The sequence below is a fragment of the Bemisia tabaci genome, chromosome 10 (assembly GCF_918797505.1).
Source record: "Bemisia tabaci chromosome 10, PGI_BMITA_v3".
In the NCBI taxonomy this organism is placed as follows: domain Eukaryota; kingdom Metazoa; phylum Arthropoda; class Insecta; order Hemiptera; family Aleyrodidae; genus Bemisia; species Bemisia tabaci.
Window position 1 is genome coordinate 24507364 of NC_092802.1, and position 25071 is coordinate 24532434.

The window sequence follows — 25071 nt, forward strand, 5'->3', positions numbered from 1 at the left end:
AGAAACAGGACGCAAAACGACGGCCGTTGGATGTAGCGCCTTGCTGCAACAATTCGTGTTCCGAAGTTGTCTGCGTTGCATATGTAAAAATTGAAGGCGTTTTGTCCTGCGCACAAAGTTATGTCCAATTGTCCAATCCATGGAACGAAGCGCTCTTTTTCAGTTTCAACATAGAGCAACATCTGTATTTTATCTCAGGATGACTTTGTCTTATGATGCCTTCAAAAATAAGAAGTTAGCCACAATCAGGCTAACTACATCAAACCAGTGACGTGGCGTGAATGATCGATTATCGATATTTCTGCAATTGAAGCTGTAGTAAAGAATCGATTATCAAGGTATTCGCTGCGAACACTTTGATAATCGATCCTTTTCTATAGGTTTAAATGGCAGATCAATCGATATATCGCAAAGCACGCCACGCCACGCCACTGCATCAAGCGTTGCCTAATTTTATCTGACGTTTTATATGTTAGTTTCTAGATTCCATATTTTTCTTTTGAATCATTCAAAAACTGGCCTAAGAAAAGCTTTGTAAAGTTTATCAGTGAGAAAACGTTTTAGTAAAATTAAATAACTTGAATTATAATTTATGATTAATGCTTTTCTTCTAAGTGATGTAAATCATTCCCTAACTTTAAAGATTTTTTTCATACAGAAACTAGCTGTGAAGCCTGAACTGTTTTCTGATTGCAAACTTGTAATTGTTTCATTTGTCGAAGATTTTGACATTTTTATCAAAACAAAAAAAGACTGTATTACATTATAATTAGTATCTTTTAGTAATGTTTTTTTTTTTTAAGTTATAAAAATCGGCTATGCCCCCAGGGTTTAACATAGAGTTGAGTGACTTTCTATTCTAGTGATGTATAGCAATACTGGCATGGAGAGAGCATCGACGGCTTAAGCTGAAAAATAAGAATTTTCAGTTGCGATGTTGCCATTCTCTACTTGTCACAACTCATCAGCCGTTCTAAGAGAAACGCCGTATGAGCATTCGAGCGTTGTCAAATTTATTTTGATAACAACCGAATTCAATGGGAAAATCCTGAATCATTTTTTTCCATTTTCTCCGAGAAATCTATTCGTATTTTAATCTGAGATATCTAAAAATTTCAAGCCGAAATATGCATAACATTTCTTTCAAAAGTAAATGTTAGATCAAAAGATGTATGACAACATTTGAATGATCATACGACGTTCTTCCTTATCACGGCAGTATCTAACTGTCACCACTGGACAAGAGGTTTCAAGAACGATTGTGAGGAGCTCATTTCGTCATCTCCCGAACGAAAGAACGTAACTCCATTTCAATGTTGCCAAATTTCCCCTAGCAAATTGTCTATGAATCAAAAGAATCTTAAGCATTTCTGACTGAAAATTTCCATGATTCTTCTCTAGATTCCAGGCAAAAAGCAGAAATATTTTGAATACTAATTGCTTACGTACATTTTTGTAAAATAAATTAATTTTTTAAGTCACCTTGGCAACCTTGGAATGGAGTTACGCTCCTTCGTGCGGGAGACGACGATTTTATCGTAAAATGTGGCATCATAGCTTTAGAAATAGATGTAAAACTTGCATTGATACAACAATTCCGTTAATTTCCGCGCGCCTCTATTTTGAGCGCACGTGTACACCTGTTATTACGTCCATGACAATGTGGACGGATTCTAATCAATACAATGGGACAACGACGGACGGTGATGGACAATGTTCGCCGCCTCCAATTTTCCTTTCTTCTTGAGGTGATTATTACTTCTACTACCGCGTTGCTTCTAGCAGCGTTTAGATGTTTACATCGATCGGCATTTTGATATGCGCAATTTTCCTTTTTATCACCTGATAATAGATATTCTTACCAAGGATTCGAGAAAGTCCTCTAGTGAATAACAGATCGTCAAATGGCACCATCATCGAATAAGAAGGTAAATTATACACAGACAGAAAACTGAACACAAAAGTTTGGTTTATATTAAGTAAAACAGAATAACCCAAGCTTGCTGTTGATTCTGGGTTTTCTCAGTCTTACCATTGTTTCCTGATGCGTTATAAATTCACCGCAAACTATACCAAATTATAATATTACCATTATTACAAGAATTATTTACAGAATTATAAAATTACCAATATGTCCGTTCTCTCTCCGTATTTAGGTACTCTATACCCCTAGAGTCCCTTTATACTGAGAGTTAATAAAACGTGAATCCATTTCTCATTGTGTACCGTATTGTAGACCTCCACAGTGTCACAAACGGGAATAAAGATTACTAATTTCACCGATTGCAAAGATTAAAATCTGGAATGGACCATGGAAATTACGGGTTCGACAAGGAACAAACGGAATGAGAGAAGGAACGAAGAAAGGAATTTGAGAATGAGCCGATCAAAGATTACGAAAAACATTCAATTTGTGTAATCTTCACTTCCGTTTTTGACTCCATAAGGGGGTGTTGTCTTAACTCTCAGTATGAAGGGACTCTATCTACCCCTTCCGCTTTCGAACTAAATCCCCTCAAGGGGTCGCGAACGTGGCAACCCGAGTTAATAACTCCACTGAATCGGCAAAGACGCAGACGAAGGGTTGTGGGGGAGGGTTACGAACGGGGGTTGAGGGGGAGGGGTGCATCATAACTCCGCATCGGTGCATAAAATCAAATGGCTCCTTTTCAAACTCGGGCACCCTTGAAAACGGAGCCGAGAGGAGAGCGACCTTGGAGAGGAGCGTCAGTCTCCACATAATAAACCGTGCACACTGCACGCCAGGCTGAAACGACGTATCCGCAACCGGCCGCCTCGTGGTAGTTACGCGGTTTGGTCGGGCGGCAGCACACATGGGAGCAAAGCGGGCACTCTGCCAGGGCGGGATGACCCCGACTCCGCCCCGTCTATCCGTAAAAGTTAATACTTATTCAGATTCGGATCCGGCACCTTTCGGATTTTAAGCTCCGCTTAGCCCCGGGCCATAATTGCGTCGCTTCTTCGCGGAGGGAGTTCTGGATCGACCTGCCGACCGACCGTGCCGTTATGAGGGCATCGGGGTCGAGGATACAGGGTGACCCAAGGGTTAAATCTGCACGCCATGCTAAAGGAAATGGACCACTAGACAAGGTACGAATTTTAGCATTCTGATACATGTTTCTTAACTAAAAGAGCCTCGCCAAGTTTCGCCCCTTTTTTTTTATACCCGAGTTGGTCAACCGGACAGTGCTCAAATGAAAGCCTATGGTAAGGCAAACTTCCATGCAAAGTTTCAACTTGAAGTGACCCCTGGTTTAGGCTGTACAGCGTTGCCAATTTTCCAGTTTCATGTGCTAAAATCAAGGATATTGGACTATTAGTCCGGTGCATAAGTAGACTAGTACACCCAAGTTGGTCAACGGGACAGGGCTCAAACGAAAGCTTATGGTAAGGCAAACTTCCAGGAAAAGTTTCAACTTGAAGTGAAACCTCGTTTAGGCTGTACAGCGTTGTCAATTTTCCATTTTTATGCGCTAAACTCACGAAATACTGAATCGTCATGGTTCAACAGACTATTATACCCGAGTTGGTCAACGAGACAAGGCTCAAACGAAAGCTTATGGTAAGGCAAACTTCTGGGAAAAGTTTCAACTTGAAGTGAAACCTCGTTTAGGCTGTACAGCGTCGCCAATTTTCCATTTTTATGCGCTAAACTCACGAAATACTGAATCATTGCGTTCGGAATTCAATTTTCTCCGTCTGTAGCGTTCATTTACTATCGAGTCGTAATGTTTAGCCCATACTCATCAAAGTTATAGCCCATGAAGGTACGTTTTCCCCCAAAAATCTCGGAAAAACCCTAATTTTATGTTAAAAAAATTAATAATAAATTGGCAACACTGCTTCGAAAAGTTTACGATGGCCTTTAGTTGCGCTTCTTAACGATCTCAGGGTAGTATTCAGCTCGTAGACCGATGAACTAGTTTGTTTAATTATGATGCATTGGACTATTAGTCCCGAATTTCTTCATTTTGGCACATAAAAATGGAAAATTGGCAACGCTGTACAGCCTAAACGAGGTTTCACTTCAAGTTGAAACTTTTCCCGGAAGTTTGCCTTACCATAAGCTTTCGTTTGAGCCTTGTCTCGTTGACCAACTCGGGTATACTAGTCTGTTGAACCATGATGATTCAGTATTTCGTGAGTTTAGCGCATAAAAATGGAAAATTGGCAACGCTGTACAGCCTAAACGAGGTTTCACTTCAAGTTGAAACTTTTCCCAGAAGTTTGCCTTACCATAAGCTTTCGTTTGAGCCTTGTCTCGTTGACCAACTCGGGTATAATAGTCTGTTGAACCATGACGATTCAGTATTTCGTGAGTTTAGCGCATAAAAATGGAAAATTGACAACGCTGTACAGCCTAAACGAGGTTTCACTTCAAGTTGAAACTTTTCCTGGAAGTTTGCCTTACCATAAGCTTTCGTTTGAGCCCTGTCCCGTTGACCAACTTGGGTGTACTAGTCTACTTATGCACCGGACTAATAGTCCAATATCCTTGATTTTAGCACATGAAACTGGAAAATTGGCAACGCTGTACAGCCTAAACCAGGGGTCACTTCAAGTTGAAACTTTGCATGGAAGTTTGCCTTACCATAGGCTTTCATTTGAGCACTGTCCGGTTGACCAACTCGGGTATAAAAAAAGGGGCGAAAAAACACCACTTTTTGGCGAGGCTCTTTCACGTAAAATACGACGTGCACAACGAAAATTACCGAATTAACTCTCTGTATAAAGGGACTCTAGGGGTATAGAGTACCTATATACGGAGAGAGAACGGACATATTGGTAATTTTGAGGTTAGGGCATGTAGCTCTTAGGGCTCAAAAGGGTAGCTAAACTACTAATACAAATTATCCAAAGTGATTCATCATTACAATTTTCACGATCCGTCCACGGAAAAGAAGAAGTTACGGGCTTTATAGACACACCATCCGTTCCGGGCTCAGAGTCCGAAAGTTCCGGCCCCTAGCGCCGTAGCTTCGATTGCTCCATCCGGGTACTACGCTCGGAACTTTCGGCCTCTGAGCCAGAGCGCGGACGGTGTGTCTATATAGCACGGCTTCCACGGCCGGAGTTTTTTTCAGCGTCGTTTATAAAGCACATATTTGACTTAGTTTGCATAAATGTTCACTTTTTCGCGGAAATACGCTTACTTATGAACGTTCTTCGCCATCTTAATTTGACATTGGAATCTGAAGATTGGCAGTAACAGTTTTTGTGCTAGAGGGTTTGCTGCCCGTTTGGGCCTCAGGAACTCCATATTTCGACATTTGAATCAGTGGGTTCGAAAACACACCAACTCTGATTTTTTTTGATTTTCACTTTTTTACGGTTTAGTAACACTTATGGATGGAAGCATCTGCACGCAAAAGGAAATTTCGAAATGGCAATCGGAAGTGCTCGAAACAGCGACAAGAAAAGGGAAGAATCGAAGTATTTCATTGGAAATATCAATTTTTGGCCATTTCAAGGGAAACGGGTGACCATCCGATTTTGCGGTTTTCTTTTTTCAGCTCAGTATACCTTGTACCAACAAGTTATATTCATATTAAAGCGTTATTCAGGTCGGAAAATATAAATTTTTCTGGGCAGACTATGAAAAATCAGTATCTGAAAGTCGGTGAGAACGAAAACACACCAACTCGGAAATTTTTAAACGCTTAATTCTCTGTCATAAAACATGGTGTGGTGTATCGATTTCAACTTCGTGCCTTACAAAGTCTCTAAGTACTTGTCCTTCGGCACCAAAAAGGTTTTTCTCAAACTAACTTCTTGGCCCGCTGCGCAGTTGTAGGTTATTCCTGAACAATTTTTTTTTCCGAGTTGGTGTGTTTTCGAACTCACTGATTCAAATGTCAACGGGTGACTCTGCAATATAAAATGAATATAAAACGTGGATTACTTGACTCATAACGCCATCACTGACTTCATTGGTGGCGTCGCCGATAACTCGCTTTATAAATTAACTGACGAAGATACGGTTGTCTGCTATCTGCTGTCTTCAACGATGAGGTCACCGATGAAGTCAACGATTAATAAAGATGACGTTATCGATCGTATTACCGATGAGTTACATCCTGACTTCACGGATAGCTTATCGACATTCGGTCATTTAATCCCATCACATTTGTTTGTTAGCTTTTAAACTAAAATCACACGGACTGTTGTCCGTGTGATTTTAGTCAATCGTCAAACCGTCAATCTTTGGCTGTATAAACCGATAGTGGCTCATTATGGAACACCACTGAGAGTGATAAATACTAATGATTATATTATTGTATACTGCCTTAACCACTATCAGTGGTGTTCCATATGGGCCACCAATTGGTTTATAAGCCATATATTTTTCTCAGTGCATTAGCATTCAAATGTATGTTGAAAAAAACGAAGATCGATAGCAGCCAGAAACAAATTCGAATAAAAACTAAAATAAAAATACACAATATGGCGAGTATAAAACCGTTGTTGAAAATCAAATCGTTAGACACTTCAGACGGTTTTTCCTTGAAAGTTTTCTCTTGGTCAATAACTTGAATATGCCGTCCTTCTGTGTCTGCTCGTTTTCGTTTCATCTATTTTTACTGCGATGACATCATATAGTCTGGCTCATTTATTTTTTTCGAGTTAGTTTCCTCCTTCCTTTCCTCTCTGCAATCAGTGGCGTGGCGTGCTTAGCGATATATCGATTGATTTGCCTTTTAAAATCATGGAAGAAGATCGATAAACAGGGTGTTCGCAACGAACCTTTGAAAAATCGATTCTTTACCACAGCTTCAAATGGGGAAAAATCGATAGTCGAACATTGAAGCTTCGCCACGGTTTGTAATAAAAAATGCCGTCGAAACTTCGCACGAGTTGAATATTGACAACCGCTTCGTGCTTCCGTTTTATCCGATGGACGGCATCCGGAACAATCAGTATGGTCAAAAAATTCAACAATCAGCAATTGGTCCCAAAGCAATCCTAAGTAAGTTTACTGCCTTATTTGATTTAGACTTTGAACTGATAGACGCAAATTTTAGGAGTCTAAATACACGTCAGATGAAGACTCATTAAAAATTAAAAAAATAAGATGAAGAATTTAGAAAGTAGGAAAAAAATCAGGAATTGAAAGAAAAAAAACATTTGGAGGAAGGCTAAAAAGAGAAATAGGAGGATGGAGAAACAAAAAATGATGGAAAGCAGTGAAAGACCAAGAACAATTAATTTTCCTCGTATTCCGGCACCTACCTTACCCTTTTTCCATTGTTTTTTCCTCATCTTTTTCGACCCATTTCTTCTCCATCTCTTCCTAAGTTTTATTTCCCCTTCTCTCCTCTGTAAGGATGTAGTTAGCCTGATTTTGGCTAACTTCTTACATTTGATGGCATCATAAGACAAAGTCATCCTGAGATAAAATACAAATTTTGCTCTATGATGAAACTGAAAAAGAGCGCTTCGTTCCACGGACTGGACATAACTTTGTGCGCAGGACAAAACGCCTTCAATTTTTACGTATGCAGCGCAGACAACTTCGGAACACGAATAGTTGCATCAAGGCGCTACATACAACGTCCGTCGTTTTACGTCCTGTTTCTGCTAACCAACAACAAAGTACCTATTATAACTCTGCCGTGCTAAGAAAGAACGCCGTATGAACATTCGAGAGTTGCCAAATTTCCGCCGATAAAAGGTTTATTTTTGAGGAAAATTATGAACATTTTCCTTGAATTTTTCAGGGAGTTCTGGTGAAATCGCGAACAAAATCATCTGGAAAATTGGGAGGAAAATATTCATAAGTTCACCAGCTAATTTATGTATTATCAAAGGAAATTTGGCAACGTCTGAAGGGTCATACGGCGTTTTTCCTTAGCACTGCAGCTTAGGTCCCCTTCTCTTCCACTTTTTCGCCTGAGTGGAAGTGACCCAAGAACGAAAATCCATTTACAAAAGGTTTCCTAGTGGCTAATGTGTCTAATTGACGATAAAACTCACCAGTGGCAATCGGCTTTGCTGGCGGCCATGAGTGCAACTTGGACGATCTCAAAGTTGGGAAAAAAGCACTAACAACGAAACGCTAGTGCGAGGGAAAAGGAAGCTGCTAGCCCGGAATCGCTGAGCTTTCGTCGGAAACTTTTAAATTGCAGAGTTTAGCCCGCGTGAGCTGGCGAAGTTTATTGTTTACTGAACGGTAGCTGGATTGCCCCGTTCCTCCTTTGAAACGAGGAGCATCTGAGCTGCTGATTTTCTTTTATGGAAGTTGTTACTCGTAAGTATTATTATCATCTTTAAAAAAGAAACAACCGACACTCGGGACTTACGACGTCCTTCAATTCAATTTGGGAAGCTCGAGTAAACAAGAGAGTGAATGCGAAAAACTCATGCGAGTTTACAAGTCCCCGGACAAGAAAATATCGGAACGCAGGGGGTTGTGAGACACACTTTTTCCGTAAAATCTGCTATTCCTAGGCCTAGTCTCCACGGGATTTGTCCCTGGAAAAAATTCCACTTGCCAAGTCGGGAAAAATATTGGATTCGTCAATATATTCCCAGTGCCAAGTATGGTCCTTGTATACGCCTCAGACCAACTGAAGGGCTTGGAAGACAAGGCGCATAAGTGCAATTTTTGAAAAATTGAGTTATTAATGATCTCAAGTAAAACTAGTCGTATAATGCATATTCTGTGAAAAGTTCGCTCCCAAATTTTAATTGTTAAGCATCAAAAAGTTAGCTTGAACTTTCTTTTCGCCATTAGGATCCATGTATTTTAGAAACTTCAAACACTTATCTCTCAAAATAGCGAAAACTGCACTTGTGCGCCTTGCTTTCCAAGCAGATAATACTCGATTCTTTACCATAGGTTTAAATGGCATAACAATCGATGTATCGCAATTTACGCCCCGCCACCCGGTTGCGGACCCTCGAGCGAGAAACAACGAAGTGAGCCCGCTGTAGACGTCAAAATATGACTAAAAATGATCAACGCGTCGAATACTAAAATACTTTTTTTTTTAAAAAAAAAAAACCCTTATATCTCATGTAAGAGACATTTTAGGTCCAAAAGGTACAATCTTTACAACTGGCATATTAATATATTTAAAACATTCAGCAACACGTACAGCTCATGCTGAGAAATTTTTAGCCACAATTAATTAAAAATGAGCCAAACAACTTTATTCAAAGTATAACATTGCAAGGTAGGATCAAGATATTTCGGAGAAAGAGCAGTGAAGTTTCGATAATCAAACTATAAGAATGAACTAACCTGAGTCTACAAAACTTGGGTATTGAACGGACTAGCATTCACGAGGATTAATAGTTCCATGAACTGGTTTCCACGAGACGGCAGTACGCCGCCTGCAGAGGCTGGCAATTTTGCGCATTAATTTCAATATCTTAAATACACAAGATGCAATTTTGCGTGCGGTTCTTGGAATATCCTTCACCTCATTCTCCGAAACGCAACACTTTCGTAAATTTGCGGCGCAGAAACTTGACCGAGCTTCCGCATTAACGCCGATATCTGAGCCGCGTTTAGTAAAAAAGAAACCAAAACACATCAGCTTTTGGCAAATTTAACGGGGCAATATATTTTGTTTACAAGAGATCGTTAGTGCAGATTCCTTTGACAATTGAATCAGTGAGAACGAAAACACACCAACTTGGAAAAATGAAAATAATTAAGACACACACACACAACTGCACGGTAGGTGAAGAAGTTAGTTTCAGAAAAAGGTTTTTGTTGCCGAAAGACAAGTACTTATGGCCACTTTAAAGGTCCAAGTTGGAACGGACGCGCTAACTTCAATGACCTTAATGTAAATTAACTGTCTTTAATGGAAATAATAAAATGGATTAATAAATAAATAAATGGAAATAGTATTTTCGAGTTACCGAGTTGGTGTGTTTTCGTTCTCACTGATTCAATTTTAAGGAGTTTGCTTCACATCATGCAGAAACTTCACTGAAATTAGCACCAAAATCCGCGCAACCTCTTTCTTGTAAAACATTAAATTGCCTAGTGCATGTGCGGGCAGAGGCACAACAGGCACGGGGGGTTGAAAAAACCTTTTTCCAAAAAAGGGTGGACACCCAGTGGCACCAAAGCACCCTCTACGCTCAAAATTGAACGTATTTGACCCTAAAAGATTTGATATAAAAATGGGTTAAAACCAAAGATTGCGTGATTCTTGGTTTTTTTCTTTTTCATAACTAAATTTTTGTATAGTTTCTCTTAACACAACCTCTTCTCATTGAGACTGATATCGAAGCCATCGCCTGGAAAATGTTTTACAAACAGCAGCACGCAACGCCTCTGCTCTAATGATTTTCTCTGTTCCTTGTTCAACGGATGAAAAAAGAAAGATTAAAAATTAGAAGAGGACAAATGAGGAGGGAAAGAAGATAAGAATAACAATTGGGAAAAAAAAAGGAAACACGATAGGAAGAGGGAGAGATCCGTGAAATATTTTGTTTCCGCTAAACGTTGCCCATCCCAAGGAGCGGAAGTTCAGGAGTTACCTTCTGCCAGTGGCGCGGCGTGAATGATCGACTACCTATCGATATTCCTCCATTTAAAGCTATGGTAAAGAATCGATTATCAAGGTGCTCCCTGCGAACACAGTGTTTATCGATCCTTTTCCATAGGTTTAAAGGGCAGATAAATCGACTGAAATGAGGCCAACGATCGACTATCGATATTTCCCCATTTGAGGCTATGGCAAATAATCGATTATCAAGGTATTCCTTGCAAACAACTGTTCATCGATCCTTTTCCATTGGTTTAAATGGGAGATCAATCGATGTATCGAAAGGCGTTGCCTCCTGCACCGAGCACTAACGCGACGCGACGGGCGCGTTCAGTAATGCGCGGCGCAGCGCAAAGAATACAAAATCCGTTTAGGAGCCCGATAAATTGTCGGGGAAATAAATAGCGACCGGGAGTAGATTGAAATAAAAAACGAGTCGATAAGGATCGGATCATGAGGAGGTGGGACCGGGGAGGAATGGAGACGCTGGACTTCTTTTTTCAATATCTTTGTCCAGGCTTGCGGTAGGATGAAGGCGGATTTTCGGCTCTGTTGCCGCGTCTCACGTGAAAGCGATCTATTTTCACCCGCGACTTTTGAGGAAATTGAACGATGCTCTTTGGAACTGGTAACGCGTGGAATCGATCGAGGACCACTCTGCCGCGATAAGGAAGAACGTTGTATGAACAGTCGACAGTTGCCAAATTTCCTTCGATAAAATGTTTATTTTTGAGGAAATGCATGCATATTTTTTCTTGAAACTTTTAGACATTTTAGACTTTTAGTCATACATTATAATTCGAGTTAGTTGATTTTAATAAAACGTTTTCTCGCCTGCAATGCCTCTATATGAGGCCAGTTTTTGAACGATTTTGAGACAAAATACGGACACAGGAAACTAAAATATAAAACGTCAGATGAAATTAGGCCACGTCTGACCTAGTTAGCCTGATTCTAGTTAATTTTGCACACTAGATGGCATTATCAGACAAAGTCATCCTGACATAAAATATAAATGCACTATGATGATATTGAAAAGTAGCGCTCCGTTCTTTGCATGTCACTTAGCGCGCAGGACAAGCTAAAACGCCTTCAATTTTTACGTATGCAACGCAGACTACTCCGGACCACGAATAGTTGCATCAAGGCGCTACATCCAACGGCCCACGGTGGATCGAGTCAATGGTACAGGTCGGTCATGGGCGATTCGGGCGAATCGCATTTTTTAAGGGTCAAAAGTGTTCCTCAAGAGTTATATTTTAAGGATCTGACATTGATTTGGAACGAAACATGTTCATTTTTGTGACAGAAGGCATCAAAGAGGGGCTTTGCGTAACTTTTTATTTTAGCGAAAAATCGTCCGAGTCTTTCTATTCCATTTAACTTGCTTCTGTTTAAATTAATGCTAATTTCATTGACATATTCTTGTTCTTCAGAGTCTGGAGAACACATTGCACTAGTAATTTTTTGTATTTGGCCCATTTTTTCAATGATTATGTTTGCGCTAATGTGCTCATCTCAAAAAGCGAAAAAAAAAAGTTTAGGTAAACTTTTAACTACCCATCCGCCACCATCCGCCAGAAAAATTTGTATAGGCATGTTCGTAGGAGTCCTGAGAATACGATCCCGCAAAATTTGGGTGCCACTTTGCGCCACTTTGGCCGTGACGTCACTTTTTCTGTTGCGTTCCGAGATTGTGCGCGAGCCTTATCTCGAAAATCAAGCGACCGGTGAGCTGCCGCGGCACTTAGCTTGCTTCTGTTTAAATTAATGCTGGTTTCATTGACATGATTCTTATTTTCCAGAGTCTGGAGAACACATTACCGCTAATAATTTTTTGTATTCGGCCCATTTTTTCAATGATTATGTTTGCACTAATGTGCTTATATCAAAATGCAGAAAAAAAAAGTTAAGGTAAACTTTTAACTACCCATCCGCCACCATCCGCCAGAAAAATTTGTATAGGCATGTTCGTAGGAGTCCTGAGAATACGATCCCGCAAAATTTGGGTGCCACTTTGCGCCACTTTGGCCGTGACGTCACTTTTTCTGTTGCGTTCCGAGATTGCGCGCGAGCTTTATCTCGAAAATCAAGCGACCAGTGAACTCTCGTAACTGCTAAATGACCCAGGTAGGTATGATTCCTGTTCATCGGAAACTGAAAAACAAGTTTCACCATCAAGACGTGCTCTTTGGCCCGTTTTTTCGTATTTTCATTATTTCCTAAACTACATATCTATAGGAGAACTAAAAAAAAAAATCGGGCATATTTTCACTCGGACATCCCTTCTTATATCCCTTATAGAAAGCTTTTTTGGGACGTATGCGTAGATAGCTTGAGGAAACTTTTAGCAAGTAACCCCCCCCCCCCCCTTTACTTGCCTGGCCCCTGACTATGATGCCATTTTATCTGTTGGCCTCCGCGATCGCGCGCGACCGGTCACTGGTGAACTCTGATAACTGATGCTTCTTTCAAATACGTACATATTTTTTAATTTTTCACCTATTTCGATGTAAACAAAGTGCAGTTAGTGCGAAACTAATTACACTGCGAGTACGTTTTAACGTTACAAGTCCGGGAAATTTTGGAATTTTTCGCGGTTTTTTGCGTTGCTTGTTTTTTAAGTTTGATGCGGTTTGAGAGCGGAAGACGAGGATGAGAGTGATGGGGAACTGAATATGAAGAAGAAGAATAAGGAGAAGCAGATGACAGATGACTGTTACATGCATGTTTAAATTTTTTTTTCTTTTCTTTTTTTTTCTAGCCATCTAGTGTTTTTTCTACTCTAAGTCCCTGTTCCGTCCTTCTGAATGTAAATATGAATTTAAAGTAAAAGTGATCTTGAATATTTTCAAAGAATTCATAAATGTATTTCATTTGTTTTCTCACCGATCTTTATGCAGAAGAATGATATCTTATGACAAAGTTTCGAAATTAACTTTGCAGTGAAGGGAATGATTTATCTGATGCAGCAGCTCATAACTGGGGAGGTATTTTTGCGTATTTGTGACACTTATTAGTAAGTTTTCATAATTTTATTCATAATTTATCCTCTTCCATCATGAAAAATTAAAAACTCCGTCCTACGAAGTAAAACACAGACGCCTAAACTTTGCACCTGTATAGTTTTTCCCGACAAAATGCACAAATACGGGTCTTCAGGTACGTTTTTCACCAAAAATAACATCAAAAATGAATTCTACGCGAAAAATTACATGAGATAAGTGATACATAATCGATCAAATGACCAGGAATATTCGTTATCCTCGTAACATTGGAAGCGCAACGCTCCATGACCGACCTCTCCCATTGACTCGATCCACCGTGCGGCGGCCGTCGTTTTACGTCCTGTTTCTGCTAAACAACAAGTACCTATAATAACTCTGCCGTGCTAAGGAAGAACGCCGTATGAACATTCGAGAGTTGCCAAATTTCCTTCGATAAAATCTTTATTTTTTAGGAAATTCATGCATATTTTTTTTTAAACTTTCGGACATTTTAGACTGAATGGCGTAAAACATTGAGTGAAAATTTTGGAGACAAATATTCGCAATTTTCTCGGTAAATTCGATTTTATTGCAGGCGATTTGGCAACGCCTGAAGGCTCATGCGGCGTTTTTCCTCAGCCCGCCAGCACTGTTGACTTTTACGCACTCGGCCGATATGGGGAGCGCTTTTTGATTTCAATTACCTCTTGTGAATTAGTATACTAGTATACTAGTCATACTAGTATACTACCTAGTATACCTCTCTAGTATACAAGGGGCAACAGTGCGGTCATTTCCCGGAATTGATTCCGGATTTCTGAACTTTTCAAATAATCGGAACTTTTTCCGAAATTGAACATTATGGTTTGAGTAGCATAACTAAATGTAAGGATTAAAAAAGAGAATCAATATGCTACACTTTTTAAAAAGGGGGTTTGAAAAGCTTCGGCATGAATTAATATCTTAAATAAACGTGGCTAAAATTTATAGCATATTGGTTCTCTTTTTTCATCCTAACTTTTTCCAGAAATCTTCAAAATTCCCGGGATGTCTGACTATTTTTGGAATTTTCACGGAATATCGAGTTTTCCGTCAGTTTGGCCAATTTTTACATCGAATTTGACGACCTTGGGAACAAAATCCGGGCGTATTTCGGAATTTTTTCCCAGAACTTTAAAAATCGGAATTAACGCCGGGAACCCTGGAACCTTTGGTAAGATAAAATAGCAGCACTGAGTGACGATGCGTCCAATTGGCGTACCAGCTCAACTCCAAGATGGCGGAGGAGGCCTAACTTATTTAGAATAGATTCATCTGTGAAACCTTTCTTTAATGCTTCATGTCAAAGCACGGAGGACGATAATCGTTTTTCTAAAATTTATAAATGTTATTTTGTTAGCGGTGGTGTAGTTTCCTAAAAATTGATAGTTGGAATTGTAGTGAGCAAGTTCATTCATCTCAACGGTACTAATCTTCTTCGGGGTTCGGGGAACTTAAAAACGTGCCTACATAGAAAACAGCTGAGCGCTACTCGAACACGATCGTATCAAAGCTCCCCCGCTTGTTTTGGCCGAAACATCGGTTTCCAAACAAGAGAATGTAACTCAATTCCGAGAATACAAAATGGGTCACTAGACGAAGTTTGAAGGAGAACTAAACGTCACGTGTTTTGTCACGTTGAAAGCAACAGCAATTAAGTTTGGAAATCAACTCCTAAAGTCCTGAGCAAGATACTGAAAAGTGTATAAAACAAAGCTCAAATGGAAGTTGAATCACTATAAATTAAGTCATTTGTATTGCTGCCTTTTAATCATTGTTCATTGTAAACGACCTTTCATCTTGTTCAGACGGATTTCCACTTATCTCGGTATGTAATTCGCTTGTTGCATAAAACCTGTTTCATTTGATTATTATTTTTGGTCGAAGCTTTTTCTACCCAGTCAACAAAGTGCCTACCAAAGTTGTTAGTTAGTAAGTTACTTGATTTACGATGATCAGCAACCAGGCTATTTACGTCGGGGACCAGGAAACCTTAAATTTTTAAATTTAATTGCTCAAAAAGTTTTAAAATTTCGGTGTACTATTGGATCATCTAAGCTTAAAGGATGGATGTTATGAGGGAAGGAATTTTGAATTTTTTGTTATTATAAAGTGAATAATGCATTTATACAAAGTTTCTGATTCAAAAGATGCCGAAATGCTTCGACCAAAAATAATAATCAAGTAGAAAAGTTTTTATGTATGTTAATTCTTGTATATTTTTTAGCACTTCGGCTACATACCCACCTATCAAGTTCATCAAAAGCTACAGCCAGTATGTTACAAATTAATTTCAGAGTGCTTTCTCGGTAGCCCATATGTACAAAAATACTCTGTTCGTCGCATTTTTAAAACATTTTCATCACCTGAAGACATTCAACACTTGAAGCTCATATGGCGGTCAATAGAGCAAGTCAATGGCAGAGGTTGGACATGATGCGCAAACTTCCAAAGCTCATACTTTCGTAAACACAAGAAAAAAAAGTTCAAAAAGGGGTCCCGTTAGTTTCCTAGTGAATAACTCTACAAGGAGCACCCTTAAAAATTCATAATGTGACGCATATGTTAAATATGATTCAAATTAGAAAGATGATGTATAGTTTTCTGACTCAAAAGATGCTGAGATGCTTCGACCAAAAGTTATAATCGAGTAGAAAAATGTCTATGTAAGTTAATTCTTGCATTTTTTTAGCACTTTGGCTACATACCCACCTATCAAGTTCATCAAGTGTTACAACCAGTACGTTCGTAATTTCCGTAAAAAAAATGTCATGTTCGATTCCACTCATTGGCCCGCTCCACAAACGCCACTATTGATGACGTCATCATAGGTATTCTCCTTAACTTATAATTTGATCCAAACAATAACAATGACATAAACTATTTCAATGCTACCATTGAGAATAATCGATTTTATGTGACGTGACACTAATATAGCATCAACTGTGCAGAGTTTTTCTCTGAAAACGGCAGTATAGGAGTTTATAAAACACTGTGATTGGCTCCTTCCTCTCGAGAGTATCGCTTTCGTTTTGCCTGTGAAAACGGAAACTTCGAATTCAGGCGCAATAACTCACATTCGGCACGACGCGCGGATCGCAACTTGCTGCGCCAAAAAAGAAAGAGAAGACTGTCTCATATCCTCCTTCACCTTTCAACCCTCCCCCTTGCCACAGTTTCCCTCCAGATCGTTCAGAGGAAAAGGGGGGGGGGCGCAGATAAAGAAGAGAGGGTCCGTGCATCGTTTTTACTGCTACCCTTAATAGTTTTGCTTTGTAGGAATAACTACCGGTTAAATTATAGCCTTCCCTTTGCTTCTGGAGTTGATCTCAATACACCTCGAGAAGGGTTTCCAGCTCGGTATTTTTGCCAAACGGAACTATGTGCATTAAGACATGAGCCCTGAGACCCATAAGAATATGTGCATAACAGAGCTCACGTCATATTGCACTTAGTTCTGTTTGATAGAGATACATCCTTTCTGTTGCTTAAAGCTGAGGGATCGTAAGGGATTGTTCGTGTAACGTCGCCCTTCTCGCGTAAGGGCGTATCTCATTTTTTTAAAGAGCCCTCTTTTCCATATTGCTCCATACTTTCCAGGGCTTGCGTGAATGTTGAATTGCGCCCTTACGTCAGAAGAGAGATGATAGTTCGTAATGTGTGTGTTTCGCGAGCTGTAATCGCTGGTTCCCTCTTTTTGAGATGGAACACGGGAAAATATATCGCGGCAAAAAACGCGGACGTTTCTCGCCGCCTCGCGTTATTCAGTTTTCCTCGGTTTATTTATCTCCTTGATATTATTTTGTGTTTCATGTAGATTCGGATTCGTTGACGGGTGTTCTTGACCTTACGAGAAAAAAAAATAAATGCCTTTTAAAAAAATGCGATTGTGTAAATCTAATCCGAAATAATGTTGCCAATTTTATTTTGAAAAAATCCATGAAAATCTCTGTTTTTTTTCTCTCTGTAACTTTTGATGTATCAAAATTAATGTAAAATGAAAGGGACAGTACATAGGGAAGAAACCTTTGATTAATGTGACCCTTGTATTGGGTAAAAACGTGTTAATTATGTTTCCAACATTAATATCCCTTAGGATTTACAGAAAATCGAAACTCTCGGAGAAAAAACTATTTAAGGTAATTTCAAAATATCACAACCTCGTATTACACCTCTAGTTCATAATATTTTGATAAGTGTGGTGAAAAATTCGTCACCATCTATGGACAAAGTGGTTTTGAGGCAGCCACAATCCCAATAATGTATTGGAAAGTGCGTCTATCTCCGAATGAAAGAACCTAAGTGCATTTAATGTTGCAAAATATCCAATCGTAAATTATATCTTTACCAAGTGCTGGTAGATATTTTTGACTGAAAATTTCACTGACTTTCTCCTCTGGATACTCACAGACATAAGAAAATGTTTTACAGGAATTGCATTATTCATGTTCTTGAAAAAAATGTAACTGTTTGCGTCAATGTCAATTTTGAGCTAAGCTATTTCATTTGCAAAACGCCATGTTGCTGTTCCAATTTTTAGTGTTTTAACCACACTTGAAAATTATTAGGGACAATTAAGTGAACCGCGTTTATCATAGAGGAACTAAGCCACAACAGCTATTGCCGAATTTAACTGGGCAGTTGAATATTTTACAAAAGCACTTTTGTGAGGATCCCTTTGAAAATATTCACGAATTTGCCACGCACTATGCAGCATCACTGAATTTCGCACGAAAATCCGCACAATCGTTTTCATGTATAAAATTAGACCACCCAATTAAAGTTGGCAATAGCTGATTTTGCGTGGTTCCTCTCTGCTTAGCGCGGTCCAATTAGGAGCACCTTTTCAGAAGGTGCGTATTATCCAAACCCTCTTACCAAAAAAGAATGATCTTCAGGACATCCTTTTTTTAAAAAGATTCCTATTGTCTCGAGTCAACCACAATCCTGGGCTTGAATTAGAAAATTGGGACTAGAGTACAGAGACGAGGCGTGAATGACCGATTATCGATAATTCCCCATATGAAACTATGGTAAAGAATCGATTATTGAGGTGTTCGCTGCGAACACCCCACTAATCGATCATTTTCCGTAGATTTAAGGGAGAGATGAATCGATATATCGCAAAGCACGCGATTTCCAAGAATCTACACACCAGATACACATTCTCAATTCGGAGGGGCCGGCCTGGTCAAACAAGCTTTTATGTCGAGTAAAACAAACGAATTGTGGGCAGTCAATAAACACAATGAAACATCAATCCAAATTCAACTTCCGCCTTGGACCGAAGCGGCGCGTGGAGCTCTCGCGTATAAAACCGAGGCCTCACCATAAACCGCGCCTTCAATTATCGAAGACGCAGGATGTTAGGCACGAGTGTCGAAACACCCGTCACTCTGCCGTCGTTTTCTGGGAGCGAATCAACGGCGCCTACGTCCGGTGTAGGTTACGGGATCATGTTTTCGACCGTGTTCAAGACAAGTCACATATGAGTATTCATGCTATACCCATACAGAAAAAAAGGAGTTGTTTTCATCTTGAAGATTGTTTACCCCGTGACGCAGGTCGATAAAACATGGCGTTGATATTACGGCAAGATTAGGAATTCGAAGTATGGAAAACGGGCCATAACGTCCGATTTTTGGTTAAATCCATTCGTGATACAATTTCAAACACTTTATTTGGAATGACTTTTTTCTCTAGACTACACCATTTCCAAGAAGATTGATGATAAATCAGTCCGTGCCGACCTACGTGCTACGTCATCAAAAAAATCCTGCCCAAAATGCAAACACATCCTTCTTTCCTATACCAATTTCTTTTTCTTTTTTCCATGTTAAACTTATAAATATGAAAGAGAAATAGGGCGTGTTTTTACCAAAAGGAACAATGCACAAATTAATTCAATCAAAAGGAGTATGAGGCACAACAATTCTATATCGACCGATCCTTTTGATTAAATTCTTGTAGACAAAGTTCCATCGGGCCAAAAGATGTCGTCGTGAGATCACCCCCTAAATTTTCGCGAATTGATTCTACGTATTTGTTTTTGCTTTTCTTAATGGGACCAAAAATGTATTTTGGACTTTTTGCTTCGAAAACTTTAACTTTTCAACATAATTTTCCGCGAGAGGAACGATTGGGCCTGCCTCGTCTGGTCGGGATATCTCGCCGGGAGAACCACCAGTCCTTGTGACTTGTGGGGGTGTAAAGGTTTGTGGTCGGGGTCCGAACCCACTCGCGCGCTGCTGACCATCGACCATGCCTCAATCTCGTGTGTGCGGGGTGCGGGTGGCTCTCTCGAACCCCCTGTCAGCTGATTGCAACTGGCGAGGGGTGGGGTTGGCCGCCCTAGGGTGCGTCAAAAAAAATGAAAGTCTGAAATGTTCCGCTCCCCAGGCGGCAATCGATGACGTTTGGTAAAAAAACATGTTTGCCAAAATTTGGGCCAATTTCAATCATTTTAAATGGTGCCAAAGGTCAATTTTGTGATGAAATTATGATATTTTGGTTTAGACCTCGATTTCGTACAAAAAACTCGATTTTACGCTGAAATCGTGCGTTTACGAGAAATATGTCAAAGAACTCGACTTGTAGAGGATGAAATTTTACACTAGGAGGACGTCTTTGTAACCGATAAAAATCAAATTGAACTAGAAAAACTCAACTCGGTATTTATTTTTTTGGTCCTCAGAATTTCCGAGGTCTTACTAAGTAGAGGTTTAAAAGACTCATTTTTCACGAAAATAAGTCGAAAGAGGGTATAAATGAACTGTAGGCAAGTGTTGAGGATGCAAATGTCATCAGAACTTCCTCAGTTTCAAAAGAAGTTCCAACTATTTTGCACAATCCTCCAAAAAGTGTACGACTCGAGAAGCAGGATCGTGCTATAATAGTAGGGGGAAAGTGCGGTTTGACCGGGAAAAATTGCGTAACAAACTTTCCCTATGTAATCGTCATCAGTAGGTCCCCCTGAACAACTTCCTAAAAGTTAAAAATGGCCCGACCCCGGAATATCCCTCAAAAAAGTTAAAATTGAAAATGGCGGCCGTAATAAGAGGGTCCGGGAAATCGGTATTTTAAAATGCTCATCCTGTCTCATCATGTGAGGTATCATTTCCTATGTAATTTTGGTCGTAGATTTCATAAATGAATTCCGCAAGGCCTCTTCTGAGCTTACGTTTCTCTCGGTGGTCGTATGTTTCCTTTAATTTCCTTTATTAAATACATTTATAACATCAAATTTAAGTTTCTTGGCCATAAATACATGAAAATAAAGACACTTCACTTTCCTTGTTCCTTCGGTGAATATTTAAAAAAATGCAACCTCCTGCCTTTCACATTTGGCCGCCATCTTTGATTTGGAGCGCCCCCTTTGGCCGGAGGGCCTTGCGGAATTTATTTATGAAATCTACGACCAAAATTACATAGGAAATGATACCTCACATGATGAGACAGGATGAGCATTTTAAAATACCGATTTCCCGGACCCTCTTATTACGGCCGCCATTTTCAATTTTAACTTTTTTGAGGGATATTCCGGGGTCGGGCCATTTTTAACTTTTAGGAAGTTGTTCAGGGGGACCTACTGATGACGATTACATAGGGAAAGTTTGTTACGCAATTTTTCCCGGTCAAACCGCACTTTCCCCCTACTATTATAGCACGATCCTGCTTCTCGAGTCGTACACTTTTTGGAGGATTGTGCAAAATAGTTGGAACTTTTTTTGAAACTGAGGAAGTTCTGATGACATTTGCATCCTCAACACTTGCCTACAGTTCATTTATACCCTCTTTCGACTTATTTTCGTGAAAAATGAGTCTTTTAAACCTCTACTTAGTAAGACCTCGGAAATTCTGAGGACCAAAAAAATAAATACCGAGTTGAGTTTTTCTAGTTCAATTTGATTTTTATCGGTTACAAAGACGTCCTCCTAGTGTAAAATTTCATCCTCTACAAGTCGAGTTCTTTGACATATTTCTCGTAAACGCACGATTTCAGCGTAAAATCGAGTTTTTTGTACGAAATCGAGGTCTAAACCAAAATATCATAATTTCATCACAAAATTGACCTTTGGCACCATTTAAAATGATTGAAATTGGCCCAAATTTTGGCAAACATGTTTTTTTACCAAACGTCATCGATTGCCGCCTGGGGAGCGGAACATTTCAGACTTTCATTTTTTTTGACGCACCCTAGGCCGCCCGTCCCTGGCACATGCGAGCAGTAGTTGCCGGAACTCGGTTTTCTCCCCGCTTTCAAAGCAAAAAAAAAAAAAAAAAAAAACATAATTTTCTGACACCAACGACCATTAATTTTTCTGCCATGGTTCCTTTTAGAGATCTTGTTTACCATACCATGATATTTCTTGCCAGCGGGAAGTAACAGTATCTACATGAACCCGCTTTCCTAGAATTTTTGAAATAAGATTAGAGCGCGCCACTTTGAAGGCGTATTGCTTCCTCTAGGAGATGGAGATCTTAGTGGAGGTCGACTTCGTGCGGCAGGCGGTGGACCATACTTCCCTGCTAAGGAAGAACGCCGTATGAACCTTCAGGCGTTGCCAAATTTCCTTTGATATAACGCGAATTTCCTTGTAAAGTTATAAATATTTTCCTCCGAATTTTTCAGATAATTTTGTTCGCAATCTCACCTAAAGATTCTGAAAATTTAAAGGAAATATATTCATAACTTTCCTCAAAAATGAACATTTTATCGAAGGAAATTTGGCAACTCTCGAATGTTCCTACGGCGTTCTCCTTAGCACGGCAGAGTTATTATAGGTACTTGTTGTTTAGCAGAAACAGGACGTAAAACGACGAACGTTATAAGTAGCGCCTTGATGCAACTATTCGTGTTCCGAAGTAGTGTAGTTCCGTGTTCCCAATGTGCATACGGCGTTCTTCTTTAGCACGGCAGCCTGAAGTTTACGGATCACGTATCTAAAAACTTGAGGTCGAGCTGCCGAAGTTCGGGTCAGACATCGAGGCACTTCGGCATGTACCAGAGCACTTCAGATGTGTGACCCGAACCCTTCGGTATATGTATCGAAGTACTTTAGATGTCTGACGCGAACTTCGACAGCTCGACCTCAAGTTTTTAGATACGTTATCCGAAAACTTCAGAGATCCATATATGACCTCAACTTCGGGTCCCACGCACGAAGTTTTTTTCTCTGTGTAGGATTCCCGATAATATGCGTATGGTTTACTCATCTCTGCACGGGCTCACGCGAGGTGACTGGGGATGATGGGAGGCACGGGAGGTGGCCTCCTGTCGCACAAGGTCGACTTCCACTAGGGTACTCCTTAGTTCCTTATCATGGATTTAAATTGAGAAAAGCAATGTTTTCAACTAGTCGTCTCTGAACCTCGGACCTTATAAGCGCACTGGAAAAAAACACATTGGATCTAGAGTCCAGACTCTTGAAAACGTTGACAAGAAAAAGGACTCTCGATTCAATCAGATTTAAGCTTCAATCAAAAGGAAATCCGCTCAAATTAAGAGACTTGGTTCTTGATTTAAGCTTAAATCTGATGGAATCAAGAGTCCTTTTTCTTGTCAATGTTTTCAAGAGTCTGGACTCTAGATCCATTGTGTTTTTTTTCCAGTGCGTTTCAAAACTCATGCTGAAAGCAGTCGAGGCCTTACCTGCGAAAATCACGACTCCAGCAGGCGTAGATGACCGGGTTCATGCCGGAGTTGAGCCAGCCGAGCCACGTGACGATACTGGACACGAGCTCCTCCTCCCAGATACACTGCGAGCAGAACCCCGAGAGCAAATTGACGATGAAGAACGGGAGCCAGCAGATAATGAAGACGCCCATGACGATACCCAGCGTCTTGGCCGCCTTCTTCTCCTTGGCGAACTTGGAGAGCTTCCGCGACAGCGAGAAGTTCTTGCCCATCTGCCCGCGGTGGAGCGTCCTCGAAGCCGCGCTCGGCTGCCGCGAGAGGCCGTTAGCACCACCGCCCGGCTCCAGATCCCCGTCCTCAGCCTGGTTGAGCGCCGCGCAGATGTGCCTCGCGTCCCCACCGCGGTGGATCCTCAAGGTCAAAGCCATCTCCCCCGCCGACATCACTTGCTTCGTGCCCAACTTCAGCGACCTCGTCTGCGCAACCGCCGCCCGGTAGATCTTATAATACGTGAACACCATTACAACCAACGGTAAATAAAACGAGATCGTAGACGAGAATATCAGGTACCCTAGGCTATCGGTGAACGGGCACTTGTTGTCCGGGATCTTATCCATGCGCACGGCGCGCCACCACACGATGGCCGGGAACGAGATCGTCCCGGAACAGATCCAAACCCCGGCGATGAGGAAGCAAGCCCGGTTCCTCGACATCCGGGTCGGGTACGTGAAGGGGTCGGTGATGGCCCAGTACCGGTCCAGCGAGATGACGCACAGGTTGAGGATCGAGGCGGTCGAGAAGAGTACGTCCAGCGACCGCCAGATGTCGCACCAGGTGAGGCCGAGCACCCAGTTGTGCTCGAGGACTTCGTACATGGCCGAGAAGGGCATGACGACGAGGCCGACGAGGCAGTCGGCGATGGCGAGGGACGTCACGAAGTAGTTGGTCGCCGTGTGGAGGTAGCGCTCTCTGGCCACGGCGGCGACGACTAGGAGGTTGCCGAAGATGGTGACCATGGAGAAAAGGAGAAGGAGGCCGGCGAGCGCGGCTTTGTCTTGGTCCACGCCCCACCAGAGGTCGCTGGCGTTGCGGGTAGCGTTGGTGTCGAACGTCCACTCGTAGAGGGAGCCGTTTTCGGACCGGTTCCAGACGAAGAGTGGCCAGTCGTCCTCGTCGGTGAGGATCAACCCCGACTCCCGCATCCTCTCCTGGCGAGTTTCCTCCGTTTCACTGGTTCAGCGAGTGGTTGGTCGCAGTGTGTAGGGCACGCTCTCTGGCGACGTCGGCGACAACTAGATTGATGTCGAGGGGTAGTTCGGGTCATCGCCACCGATAGCGCTCTGGTCGCCCTGCATTGGAGGCTCCGCAACATATCTTCTTCATGCTCTCATGGCTGTCGTTTCCACACTTCTATCATCATCGCTGTTCGAAACTGTAACGCCACTGAATCCAAATGAATTAACCGATCAAACTTGCTCGTTGTTACATGAGTGCCGGAACTTTTTAAATGTCAGATGTGAGACCAGACCTTTATAGTTAATGAATTTGTAAACTACCTATGTCTGGTTCATTTGTTTAGCAACAATATGATCTGATTGATCCGTCACATTTAGAATTTCTTGACTTTAATGTCCAAAAAGTACCACTTGAACATTCTTGAAACTTAATATCACTGCGCGGAACCTAGAAAAATATATTCGCAATTTAGATGAAGTGATTTTCTCCGAATTTTATCTTGAATTTAGGGAGCAGAAATTTCGACTGATTGCCCTACAGGCATCACACGCATCTTGGTAGCGGCGTGTCTTCATAGCATCAAATGCAGGTGCCATTCATATTTCCTTTCAATGATACCCGCGCATCTTGGCAAACTCCTCTC

General features: G+C 41.0%; 1 protein-coding gene across 1 annotated transcript in view; it reads right to left on the reverse strand.

Annotated features, from left to right (window-relative positions):
- The window catches only part of Dop1R2 (dopamine receptor 2), a 323217-nt gene that overhangs the window by 293743 nt on the left and 4403 nt on the right, over window positions 1–25071 (reverse strand). The window contains exon 2 of the mRNA XM_019058999.2: window positions 23208–24875. Within this exon, the coding sequence (XP_018914544.1) occupies window positions 23208–24394 (1187 nt within the window). The 5' untranslated portion in view covers window positions 24395–24875. The remainder of the gene's footprint in view (window positions 1–23207; window positions 24876–25071) is intronic.